The sequence below is a fragment of the Scylla paramamosain genome, chromosome 23 (assembly GCF_035594125.1).
Source record: "Scylla paramamosain isolate STU-SP2022 chromosome 23, ASM3559412v1, whole genome shotgun sequence".
Taxonomy (NCBI): domain Eukaryota; kingdom Metazoa; phylum Arthropoda; class Malacostraca; order Decapoda; family Portunidae; genus Scylla; species Scylla paramamosain.
In genome coordinates this window covers 14,589,459-14,603,254 of record NC_087173.1, presented here as the reverse complement: position 1 = coordinate 14,603,254, position 13,796 = coordinate 14,589,459, and the positions used below count along the sequence as shown (strand labels likewise).

At 42.6% G+C, this 13,796-nt stretch overlaps 2 protein-coding genes across 2 annotated transcripts in view; one reads left to right on the top strand and one right to left on the bottom strand.

Moving 5' to 3' along the window:
* Window positions 1–5,702, bottom strand: part of LOC135112268 (ankyrin-1-like) — a 69,610-nt gene extending 63,908 nt beyond the window's left edge. The window contains exons 1-4 of the mRNA XM_064026556.1: window positions 5,461–5,702; window positions 5,192–5,250; window positions 4,582–4,684; window positions 278–378 (exon numbers count right to left, since the gene is read on the bottom strand). Of these exons, the coding sequence (XP_063882626.1) occupies window positions 278–343 (66 nt within the window). The 5' untranslated portion in view covers window positions 344–378; window positions 4,582–4,684; window positions 5,192–5,250; window positions 5,461–5,702. The remainder of the gene's footprint in view (window positions 1–277; window positions 379–4,581; window positions 4,685–5,191; window positions 5,251–5,460) is intronic.
* On the top strand, window positions 1,944–2,786 carry LOC135111931 (histidine-rich glycoprotein-like). Its single transcript, XM_064025609.1, has one exon. The coding sequence runs from the start codon at window positions 1,944–1,946 to the stop codon at window positions 2,784–2,786; it is 843 nt and encodes a 280-aa protein (XP_063881679.1).
* Window positions 5,703–13,796: the final 8,094 nt, after the last annotated feature.

Here is a 13,796-nt window from a genome sequence, read left to right as displayed (position 1 = left end):
TTAAAATTTTTGAGTGAAGGGTGTGTGTGTTATTAGGTGCTTGTAGTTTTGTGTGGAGGAAAAGAGTTGTCTTTAGAGGGCAGGCTGTGACTGCCCCCTTGTGTTGTGAGACACAAAGGGAAACGTTCAGTGAGGTCACAGCTGGGTTTAATGATAAGTTCACAGCACCCCCTGAACAGTGCTTTAGACCTCACTGGGAGTAATTATCGTTTCGGCAGGTGTCTACTGCCTCCTTCTTATATATAGTACCTTATATATAGTACCGCTTTCTCCTTACCGCTGTTGGTTGGTGTTCAATTGCCTCAAGATTTTCCTCCATGTCGTGATGTGGGTTGGATGCCATGGTGGGATGTGGGGCGTGTGTTACTTTGAGGTAACCTGCCAGTAGACACAGAGACAGATCACACAACAGGTACATTCAAGAGCACTAGTGTCACCTGATCACCTGCACAACAGCCTTCGCCACTCTCAGGTGTCCAAGCTACAACTCAGCAGTCCTTTCGCTTAATGCTTTGCAATCTTTTCTAAGCTCATGCACCCTATACTGACGTTTTTAGAAATAAATGTGCTCTCTCTCCTAGAACGAAAAAAAAAAAAAAAATATATATATATATATATATATATATATATATATATATATATATATATATATATATATATATATATATATATATATATATATATATATATATATATATATATATATATATATATATATATATATATATATATATATATATATATATATATATATATAAATTATGTAGTTCTATGACTCATAATATGTAAATGAAAATATTGGCCCTCTATTTGAATATAGAATAGCTACTCATCCATAAATAATTGTTATATACATGCTAATTATATAAAACAAAATGTCACGCCTGAAATCCAAATAAAAACATACAAAGCGAAAAAAAAAAATAGAAAGAAAAAGGAGCACACTGGAAAACAAAAGAAAGGATATTGAAAATAAAAGCCAACACAAATTTACTGCAAGTCCACTTGCTGTGCACAGAACCCAGCCAGTCCCAATTGGCAGACAACAGACAGGCTGTTCAAAGAGAGGTAACATATCATCCCTCCGGATCAGGGAAACGGCATTGTAAAAACACCCAAGTGAGACACACGCACACACACACACACACACACACACACACACACACACACACACACACTCACACACACACACACACACACACACACACACACACACACACACACGCACACACACACACACAAGCGCGCGCGCGCGCTATTTCCCGACATGACATCTCTCTTTATTTTTCGTTAAAATTTTTTTTTTTCATTCAATAAGTAAATGTTAACGGCCCTTCATTAATAGAAAACCGAGAAAGGTAATAGAGAAGGAGGAGGAAGAAGAGGGGGAGGACTTCCTTCTCTTCCATTTCTTATTCCTTCTTGTGCCTACTGTAGATACTGAGTCATGAGAAACGCATCTCTCGTGCTTGTGTGTGTGTGTGTGTGTGTGTGTGTGTGTGTAACTAACCAGACTCCGCCTACCCGCCTACCCATCTGTCCCTGCATACAACTTTACTCTTTATCAGAAAAGAAAAGCCACTTTGAGAATATCTTTTGTTAACACTACTTGTAATGAAAATAGCGACAAAAATATGTGGCAGGCATTCAAGGTAACAACTGTAGTAAGTGGATATTTAAAAGTCAAAAGATGACCTTGGGCCCTGACACCGCTTTGTGCTCCGTCTTGAGACCTCCGTCAGGACCTCGCTCTTCCCCCCACCCTCAACCACATCACCATTACTGCATCACAATCACCATCACCAAAAAGAACATCATCATCAGCAGCAGCAGCACTACCACTACGGTCACCACCACCACAACCACTACCTCTATCACCATCACCAACCATCATCATCATGATGATCATCACCACACTGCACCACACCATACCACACCACAACATGCCACACTGCACCACACTGCACCACACCACATCACACCACAGCAAACCACACTCCATTGCACCACGCCACCAAATCACACTGCACCACCACACTGCATCACACTGCACTCACCACACCACACCACAATGCACCACACTGCACCACATCACACCACACCACACTGCACCACACCACTCTACACTGGATCACACCACACTACACCACACTGAACCACACCACACCATAATGCAACAAACCACACTGCACCATACTACACTACACCACATTGCACCACACCACACTCTAACACCACATCACTCTGTACCACACTATATTACACAACACCACACAACACCACACCACTCTCCACCACACTACACCATAGCACACTGCCCCACACCACACCATGCTCCTCCACACCACACCACACGACACCACACCACACAACACTGCACCACACCACACCTCAATGCACCACATCACACAACACTGCTTCACTCTACACCACACATCACTGTATCACACCACACCATACCACACTGCATCACACCACACCACACTGCCCCACACTGCACCACACCACACCACACTGCACCACACCACACCACACTGCGTCACACCACACCACATTCCACCACACTACACCAAATCACACTTTACCACACCACACTGCACTGCAGCACACTACACTTCACCACCACACTACACCACACCATACCACACCACACAACACCACACCACACCACACTGTGTCACACCACATCACATCACACTACAGCACACCACGCCTCACCACAACACACTACATTGCACAACATCACACCACACCACACTGTACTGCACAACACCACACCACACTGAGACGAAGTGTCTCAGTGTCAAGAATGCCCAACATTCTTGACCTTTTCCTTTTCTCTAATCCTTCTGCTTATGCTGTTACCCTCTCTTCTCCATTGGGCTCCTCTAATCACAATTTCATATCTTCTTCTTGTCACTCCAATCCTTCCTCAGGATCCCCCTAAGCGGAGGTGCCACTGGTGTTTTGCCTTAGTTAGTTTGGGGACCTGAGGAGGTAGGTATTTTGCTGATTTTCCTTGGAATGACTACTGCTTCCATGTCAGAGACACGTCTCTGTGTGCTTAGCGCATAACAGAGATGATAGTGTCTGGCATGGAGGTGTACATTCCTCACTCTTTTTCTCGACCTAATCCTTCCAAACCTTGGTTTCACACAGCCTGATCTCGTGCTATACATGATAGAGAGGTGTCCCACAAAAGGTACTTGAGCCTTCCATCACCAGAATCTCGTGGACTTTATATTTCTGCTTGGAACCATGCCAAGTCTGTTCTCCAACTAACCAAAAACTCCTTCATTAATAGAAAGTGTCAAAATCTTTCAAGATCTAACTCCCCTCGTGACTTCGGGTACCTAGCCAAAAACATCTCCAATAACTTTGCTTCTTCTTCTTTCCCTCCTTTATTTCAACCAGATGGCACCACTGCTATCACATCTATCTCTAAAGCTGAACTCTTCGCTCAAACCTTTGCTAAAAATTCTACCTTGGATGATTTAGGGCTTTTTCCTTCCTCTCCTCCACCCTCTGACTACATGCTACCTATTGAAAATTATTCACAATGATGTTTTCCATGCCCTCACTGGCCTAAACCCTTGGAAGGCTTGTGGACCTAATGGAGTCCCTCCTATTGTTCCCTGATACTGCGCCTCCATGCTTGCACCTTGCCTAGTCAAACTCTTTCAACTCTGTCTGTCAACATCTACCTTTCCTTCTTGCTGGAAGTTTGCCTACATTCAACCTGTTCCTAAAAATGCTGACTGTTATAATCCTGAAACTATCGTCCTATTGCTTTAATTTCCTACCTATCTAAAGTTTTTTTAATCTATCCTCAACAGGAAGATTCTTAAACACCTATCACTTAACAACTTTCTATCTTATCGCCAGTATGGGTTCCATCAAGGCCAATCTACTGGTGATCTTCTGTCTTTCCTTACTGAGTCTTGGTCATCCTCTTTTAGAGATTTTAGTGAAACTTTTTGGAGTTGCCTTGGACATATCAAAAACTTTTGAAAGAGTCTGGCACAAAGCTTTGATTTCCAAACTACCCTCCTACGGCTTCTATCCTTCTCTCTGTAACTTCATCTCAAGTTTCCTTACTGACCATTCTATTGCTGCTGTGGTAGACGGTCACCGTTCTTCTCCTAAATCTATTAACAGTGGTGTTCCTCAGGATTCTGTACTGTCATCCTCTCTCTTCCTATTATTTATCAATGATTTTCTAAACTAAACTTCTTGTCCTATCCACTCCTATGCTGATGTTACCACCCTGCACTTTTCCACGTATTTTCATAGACATCCAGTCCTTCAGGAAGTACAAAATTCACGCATGGAAGCCACAGAACGCCTGACTTCTGATCTTTCTAAACTTTCTGATTGGGCGAGAGCAAACTTGGTATTGTTCAATGCCTCGAAAACTCAATTCTCCCATCTATCAACTTGACACAACCTTCCATATATATATATATATATATATATATATATATATATATATATATATATATATATATATATATATATATATATATATATATTAGTTTTTTTTTAGATTTTTTCTTTCCAACACTAATGAGTGCAACATACCATGGCTGAGGATTGCTACCTCTGTTTTGCTGGCCTTCCTTGAGGCTGCCTGTCTCTGTGTTGCTACCCTTTCTTCAAGCTGTTTTGCCTCTCTGCTGCTTCCCTGGAATGACAAATAAATCTTATAGCAATGAAAGCCTTGTCGGAGCAACAAGTCGCTGTAACACACAAACACGCCAGGATGCATGTTGTTGTTGTTGTGTGAGCTTGTCAAGCTAAGGGTGGTGATAGTGACGAGTGCTTTATGTGCAGCTAACAAACCCTAAGGTAGCTTTCACTCCTGTGACCTTGAGCACCAGCTGCTGCTGGCCGGCCACTCACTGCTGCCAAGTGCACGATGACCTTGCTCCTCTTCATAATGGAAACAGGCACTACTACAAGTACTACTACTTCTACTAGGAGAGAGAGAGAGAGAGAGAGAGAGAGAGAGAGAGAGAGAGAGAGAGAGAGAGAGAGAGAAAGGAGCATATACCTAACACACTCTATCACCACATGTTCCACTGTTTCATCCTTTCCCCATATCACCATCTCTCTCTCTCTCTCTTCAAAGTAATCTTGTTCCCTCCTTCACGTGTTAACTATGTAATCTGTGGTATTGTAAGGGCGAGACCTTTATCTGGAAGGGTAGTAATGCACGGCTGGCGGCTGTGTCTTGTCTGCACCGTACTTCTGAAACATAGAGGAACGAGGCAGCTAGCTGGGTGTCTCTCTCAGCGGCGAGTTGCAGCGTAAATACTGATACACATCTTAATTAAGGTGAAAACACAACCGTTATGGAGGAAACAAAGAAACACAGGTGATAGGCAAGATGGAAATGTAGCAGTGTGTCTTGGCAACATAAAGTGTATCATGCTGGTGGTACAAGTGGGGGCTGCTTACCCTGCCACAACACCCCACGCTCGCCCAGGATATGATAGTGACTGAGACGAGACGCGACGCGCTGAGCCACCCCCGTGTTGCCACTTGCCCTCACTCAGCCACTGCCAAAAAGAAAACAACACAATTCAACTCTGAAACTCCCTAAGTTACACAATTATATAGGAAAGTAAGTTGAAAAGCGCTCAGCAAGGTGGCAGACTGCAACCTTTACAGGCACGCCACTTCACCACCAGAGGTAAATAAATAAGACATGTAAGTCACAAGCTTTCATCACATCCTGCATGCTTGTTCTTAGCGGCGGCCGCCAGGCAACTCAACCACCAACCAGAAACAACGTTCTCTCTCTCTCTCTCTCTCTCTCTCTCTCGTTTTTTCGTTCACATTTATTTGCATATTATTCATTTGCTCATTAACTTTACTCCCTCCCTCCCTCTTTCTTTCCTTTCTTCCTTCCTTTCATTTCACTGCCACTGTCATTCGTTACCTGTTATTCAGCGATTCCCTCCCTCCCTCACTCCCTTCCTCATCTGTGAGGAGGAGAGGGAAGGAATTAGAATGGAGGAGGAGGAAGAGATAGGAGGAGCAAGAGGGAAGGGAGAGAAAGAATGGAGATAAAGGGCGTAAGTACAGCGAGTGTAGTGATTCTCTCTCTCTCTCTCTCTCTCTCTCTCTCTCTCTCTCTCTCTCTCTCTCTCTCTCTCTCTTCATCCCTTCTTCCCTTCCTTTCTCAGTCTTTATCACTTGCCTGCCTCTCTTTCCCTCCTTCGCTTTGAAAACTTTCCTTCCTTCCTTCCTTACTTACTTCCTTCCTCTTCGTATTATCATATTTCCTTACCTCTCCTCCTCCTCTGTAGTGCAAGTTAATACGGTGGCTACCTTCAAAACAAAATTACATAAGTATTATAAAGAAGATATATATATATATATATATATATATATATATATATATATATATATATATATATATATATATATATATATATATATATATATATATATATATATATATATATATATATATATATATATATATATATATATATATATATATATATATATATATATATATATATATATATATATATATATATATATATATATATATATATATATATATATATATATATATATATATATATATTTTTTTTTTTTTTTTTTTTTTTTTTTTTTTTTTTTTTTTGTTTAGCGATAATAGTAGTTACGCTAGATCTCTTCTTTTTCCCATCTTTCCTATATAAATTTCACCGATTATTCCTCTCAGCAATCGGGGAGAACTTTTAGTTTTATTTCTTGCCGGGTAACGCCTGAGGGTGGGGTGGGGAGGAGCTCCTTCTGTTCTATCCTTCTCTCCTATTAAGTATATAGCTTATTACAGATGTAGTATAGTGAACGAGTGACCTCGTCATAGGTCGCAAGGCCTCCTGTCACTCGTCTTTCCTATGTATTCCTATGTATTCCTCCTCCTCCTCCTCCTCCTCCTTCCATTCTTTACTGTATTCTAACCCGTAACTCTCTCTCTCTCCCTCTCTCTTTCTCTCTCTCTCTCTCTCTCTCTCTCTCTCTCTCTCTCTCTGCCCAGGAAGGGGAGACAGAGCAGGGGGGGGTAAAGTTACCCCCCCCTCTCCTCCCTGTTGGTTCATTCCACCATGTGTCTGAGACGTGGATGATGCAGTAGCCCCCTTCCAAACTTCTCCAGAGCGTCCCGGTGCCTGGTGGATAGTCTGGACAGACTCAGGGTGGTCAGGGCATCTTCATAGGTGGTGTATGCAGGGCCAAGGATGACCCTGCACGCCCTTTTCTGCACAATCTCCAGCTGTAGCTGTTGAGTGTGTGTGTGTGAGGGAGGAGGACCACGCTGGGGAGGTATACATGAGTTTGGGGAGGATGAAGGTGAGAAACAGCCCCCTTAACTCGTCTGTCGGCGTCCCCAGCAACCTGAGTTTGCGCAGCATGTACAGCCTGTAGGTAGCTGATCTTACGGTGCTGGCGACATGCTGCTTCCAGGTCAGCTGGTCGTCCACCGTGACTCCGAGAAGCTTGGCACATCGGACCACCTGGAGGGGGTGAGGGCCCACTGTGAGCTGGGAAGGGGGCACTGGTACAGAGGAGGTACAGAAATGCATCACCACAGTTTTGCTGTGGTTGATGGTCATCCTGCTCTCCTCCGTCCACGTCTGCAGCCGCTCCAGAATTGCTTGCAGTGGCGAGTAGTCCGGGTTCTTGGTGGAAACTGGGACGCCCACGGTGCAGTCGTCCACATACTTCCAGCGATGTTTTTTTTTTTTTTATGTAGGAAGGACACTGGCCAAGGGCAATAAAAATCTAATAAAAAAAAATGCCCACTGAAATGCCAGTCCCATAAAAGGGTCAAAGCAGTGGTCAAAAATTGATGAATAAGTGTCTTGAAACCTCCCTCTTGAAGGAATTCAAGTCATAGGAAGGTGGAAATACAGAAGCAGGCATGTAGCTCCAGAGTTTATCAGAGAAAGGCATGAATGATTGAGAATACTGGTTAACTCTTGCGTTAGAGAGGTGGACAGAATAGGGGTGAGAGAAAGAAGAAAGTCTTGTGCAGCGAGGCCGCGGAAGGAGGGGAGGCATGCAGTTAGCAAGATCAGAAGAGCAGTTAGCATGAAAATAGCGGTAGAAGACAGCTAGAGATGCAGCATTGCGGTGATGATAGAGAGAGGCTGAAGACAGTCAGTTAGAGGAGAGGAGTCGATGAGACGAAAAGCTTTTGATTCCACCCTGTCTATAAGAGAAGTATATATATATATATATATATATATATATATATATATATATATATATATATATATATATATATATATATATATATATATATATATATATATATATATATATATATATATATATATATATATATATATATAAGGGCGGAGGAGGAGGAGGAGGAGGAAAGTAGTAGTAGTAGTAGTAGTTAAATTCTTAAATAGTTACTTATAATCTGTAAGGAGGGAATAGTGAATTGTAAACTTATTTATGGTTCTGATACTGGTAGTAGTTGTAGTAGTAGCAGTAGCAATAGTAGTAGTAGTAGTAGTAGTAATAGTAGTAGTAGTAGTAGTAGTAGTTGTTGTTGTTGTTGTTGTTGTTGTTGTTGTAAAATAAATAGATAAGTAAATAAATAAATAAATAGATAATAATAATAATAGAAATAAAAAAATATAATAATAACAATAATAATAATAATAATAATAATAATAATAATAATAATAATAATAATAATAATGATAAAGATAATAACAATAATAATTTTTAACTGATAAAAATTCCTATAATGACTGAAATGTACGTCAGTTTGTCTTTTCGTCGTAGTAGTAGTTGTAGTGTTCCCTGTGCCAAGGACACGGAGGCAAACACAGACCAGTCTTGGGTTTATTGTTGGTGTGCAGCAATACCCGGGCGAGCGGCCACGGGTGTGAGAGACGAGAGTCGAGGCGAGACTTAACTGCTGCCTCGTGGGTTCCGCAGCTCCCGGGTGCTTGACCTCACCTGACTTCGAGTCTGGCCGGTCCCACACCTGGGAAGCTTAGCATGTAGAGAATCCACGAGGATTAGCGTGGAGTGATTAGCCGGCTGGCCACTCACTACATAGTAGTAGTAGTAGTAGTAGTAGTAGTAGTAGTAGTAGTAGTAGTAGTAGTAGCAGTAGCAGTAGTAGTAGTAGTAAAAATGAAGAAATATATTAAGAGTTTCATCAGTTCTCTCTCTCTCTCTCTCTCTCTCTCTCTCTCTCTCTCTCTCTCTCTCTCTCTCTCTCTCTCTCTCTCTCTCTCTCAACCAGACCCTCGTACAGACACCCATCCCCCCATCACATTCCCCCATTCCCAAGGCTCATCCAGTCAAGATCATCTAAAGGTAGATGATCTTGAATGGATGAGTCAAGATCATCCCCCCACAGAGATTGGCCACTCCGTGTCAGAGAATCCTTGCTTCCTGTAACATCCCCCCCCCTCCCTCTGGCCCCTAGTGAGCAGAGGACAGGGGTGAGGCCAGTAGGGCAGTCAGCCAAGTAAGTACAGCAGGTTACTGATGACTCATGCACATCCATTGAGCAAAGGTTCTCACAGCAAGGGTTGCCAGGGGAGAGTAAATCCACAACCACAAGGTCACTGTGCAGCAGAACCACTACTACATAGGGGGATCGCTCACTTCTGTGGATAGAGATAGAGATAGAGATAGAGACAGAGATAGTGCGTAGGTCACGGTTATGGATGGAGAAAAGAGAGGGAAGGAGAAAATTGAAGATGGAGACATGTAGGGACATCGAGAGAGAGAGAGAGAGAGAGAGAGAGAGAGAGAGAGAGAGAGAGAGAAGAAGGAAGAGGAGGAGGAAGATTATCATTACTTTAAAGACTATTATTATTATTATTATTATTATTATTATTATTATTATTATTATTATCACAACCACCATCTTCACCACTAATCCCCCCCCTCCTCTCTCTCTCTCTCTCTCTCTCTCTCTCTCTCTCTCTCTCTCTCTCTCTCTCACCACCGCTACAGCCACCACCCACTGTTGGCATAGGGGTTCTTACAGTGTGGCAAAGTCCAACACAGTGTGCTCCACCTCCAGTACTGTGGCGCTTCTTCCCTGTACCACAATGATGAAGGAAGACAGCCCCGTCCACTCCATCGCCAGACCTCCACTATAAACCACGAAGCTGTCCCTGTTGGGGAAAAGTGGATGGAAATGCAAAATTACAAAGAGACAGTCGGTTTTATTAAGTTACCCTTCAAAATTACGGCATCAAAGAAAACGGACGTTATTTTCGCGTTTTTAAGGGAAAAATTACTGCAAAATTAATGTTATTTTATGAAAATGGAGTTGATTAACGTTTAGTAAGGGGAACTATTATTAATAAAAGAAAACGGAGGGTAAATTGAGGTCTACTAAGAGACAGTTGGTTTAGTTAAGTTACCCTTTAAAAATTCAGGCGTCAAAGAAAATAATAAGTTATTATTTTCTTTATTATTGTTATTAATATTTTCATTATCATTAAGCAATATATAAACACAGATGTCACAGCCAATGAGAAGCGAGAACAGAGATGCCCCAGCCAATGACAGGCGAGAAACTACTACTACTACTACTACTACTACTACTACTACTACTTACCCATTCTTGCAGATTTTTTCCATTCCACCTTCTGAATTGGTCTGCATGCCTCTTGTTACCCTTCCTTGTTTGTCTTGATTGCAGAGAGAGAGAGAGAGAGAGAGAGAGAGAGAGAGAGAGAGAGAGAGAGAGAGAGAGAGAGAATTAGTCTATTTCATATTAACAAGTTTAATATATCAAATCAATTCACCACCCCCCCCCCTCTCTCTCTCTCTCTCTCTCTCTCTCTCTCTCTCTCTCTCTCTCTCTCTCTCTCTCTCTCTCCCCATCTGTCTGTCTGTCAGTGTCCCTAGGTGTTGCTGTAGGTAAAGTGTATTTTTTTTTATGTAGGAGGGACACTGGCCAAGGGCAACAAAAATCCAATAAAAAAATAAAAATGCCCATTGAAATGCCAGTCCCATAAAAGGGTCCAAAGCGGTAGTCAAAAATTGAAGGATAAGTGTATGGAAACCTCCCTTTTGAAGGAATTCTAGTCATATGAAGGTGGCAATACAGAAGCAGGCAGGGAGTTCCAGTTTCCCAGAGAAAGGGATGAATGATTGAGAACACAGGTTAACTCTTGCGTTAGAGAGGTGGACAGAATAGGGGTGAGAGAAAGAAGAAAGTCTTGTGCAGCGAGGCCGCGGAAGGAGGGGAGGCATGAAGTTAACAAGATCAAAAGAGCAGTAAGCATGTAAATAGCGGTAGAAGACAGCTAGAGATGCAACATTGCGGCGATAAGAGAGAGGGTGAAGATAGTCAGTTAGAGGAGAGGAGCTGATGAGACGAAAAGCTTTTGATGCCATCCTGACTAGAAGAGCAGTATGAGTGGAACCCCCCCAGACATGAGAAGCATACTCCATACATTGATGGATAAGGCCCTTGTACAGAGTTAGCAGCTGAGGGGGCGAGAAAAACTGGCGGAGACGTCTCAGAACACCTAACTTCATAGAAGCTGTTTTAGCTAGAGATGAGATATGAAGTTTCCAGTTCAGATTATAAATAAAGGACAGACCGAGGATGTTCAGTGAAGAAGAGGGGGACAGTTAAGTGTCATTGAAGAGGAGGGGATAGTTGTCTGGAAGGTTGTGTCGAGTTGATAGATGGAGGAATTGAGTTTTTGAGGCATTGAACAATACCAAGTTTGCTCTGCCCCAATCAGAAATTTTAGAAAGATCAGAAGTCAAGCGTTCTGTGGTTTCTCTGCGTGTAATGTTTACCTCCTGAGGGGTTGGACGTCTATGAAAAGACATGAAAAAGTAAAGAGTGGTATCATCAGCGTAGGAGTGGATAGGACAAGAAGTTTGGTTTGAAGATCATTAATGAATAATAAAAAGAGAGTGGGTGACAGGACAGAACCCTGAGGAACACCACTGTTAATAGATTTAGGAGAAGAACAGTGACCGTCTACCACAGCAGCAATAGAACGGTCAGAAAGGAAACTTGAGATGGAGTTACAGAGAGAAGGATAGAAACCGTAGGAGGGTAGTTTGGAAATCAAAGCTTTGTGCCAGACTCTATCAAAGGCTTTTGATATGTCCAAGGCAACAGTAAAAGTTTCACCAAAGTCTCTAAAAGAGGATGACCAAGACTCAGTAAGGAAAGCCAGAAGATCACCAGTAGAGCGGCCTTGACGGAACCCATACTGGCGATCAGATAGAAGGTTGTGAAGTGATAGATGTTTAAGAGGATAGATTCAAGAACTTTAGATAGACAGGAAATTCAAGCAATAGGACGGCGGTTTGAGGGATTAGAACGGTCACCCTTTTTAGGAACAGGTTGAATGTAGGAAGACTGACACAACAAAATGGCGTTCTGTTTGAGATCGTGGCGGTGTAGTTTCCCGGACCAGCGGCATGATGGGAATTGCAAAACACGCAGATCTTTCTGTACACAACACGTGTGGCTGTACACTTGGCTGCTACTAAATACATCTGGTACACTACTGGTAGCACACTTGGGGGAGGGCTTGGCCAATCGTTGTTATCTTGACCACCACTAAGTCTTTGAGGAGGAACACAATGTGATACACACGCGCACCACAGAAAATACGCCGCCACACTGGCTACAGACAGAGCGGCGTCCCTTTGGCTCAGTGTTTCGCCGGTCGATACTTCAGCGACACGCAAAGATCTATTTAATATAGAGGGACATGTTCAACGCAGGTATACACTCATATCCACCAAAAAAAAAAAAGAAAAAAAAATGCCAGAGGGAAGAAAATGCACTCTATTTTTTGTTGAGTCACAACAGTAATGATGGTTATTGTAGCTTGGAGCTCCATGCAACACTGAGTACCGATACTTAGGCATATTACATGTGTCTTCGTGCAACTAGAACACTATTGAACATTTATCACTTATGATTACAGAGCAATAATGACGTGACGGCAGTAGACACCTACCGAAACGATAATTACTCCCGGTGAGGTCTAAAGCACTGTGAACATAACATTAAACCCAGCTGTGACCTCACTGAACGTTTCCCTTTGTGTCCCACAATACAAGGGGGCAGTCACAACCTGCCCTCTAAAAACAACTCTCTTCCTCCACGCAAAACTACAAGCACCTAATAACACACACAACCTTCACTCTAAAATTTCAAAATTATCATGGCAACTCTTACACCAGCCTCGGAGTCCCCATCTGGGAAGGGGACCATAAATGTCCCCAGATCGGACTGCCTTTCCGTCGACGACCCTAAGTTTCTTGACACCCCCCCCTCAACTTTTTCTTCATTAACTTCTGCAACATTCGCGGTCTGAATTTTTCAATCTGTAGAACACCACCTCTCCTCTTCTAAACCACATCTTTTCCTCACTGAAACTCAGGTGTCTGAGGCAACTGACAGTAGCCCCTTTTCTGTTCCCTCCTACTTTCTCTATCCTCATTTTCGATCCAAAGCTGGATGTTGCGTTTATGTGCGCAATGACTTAACCTCCTCTCGTGCTCTCGTGCATTCTCTTGAATCTTTCGAGTTTTCCACCATCTGGCTACGACTACAGAGTCACTCTGAAACTAAATTTATCTGTGTTGTATACGTTTCACATAACTCCTCTGACTATAAGAAATTCTTTGACAACTTACCTTCCAAAGTGGAGCACATTCTGACCCTCATCCCTTTTGCAGAAATCTCCATTCTTGGAGACTTCAATGTTCACCACCAGCTTTGGCTTTCCTCTCCCTTCACTGACCATCCTGGTGAACTAGCCTTC

Coding starts and splice junctions, on each gene's coding strand:
- LOC135111931 (XM_064025609.1), top strand. CDS start 1,944: ATGCCACACTGCACCACACTGCACCACACCACATCACACCACAGCAAA.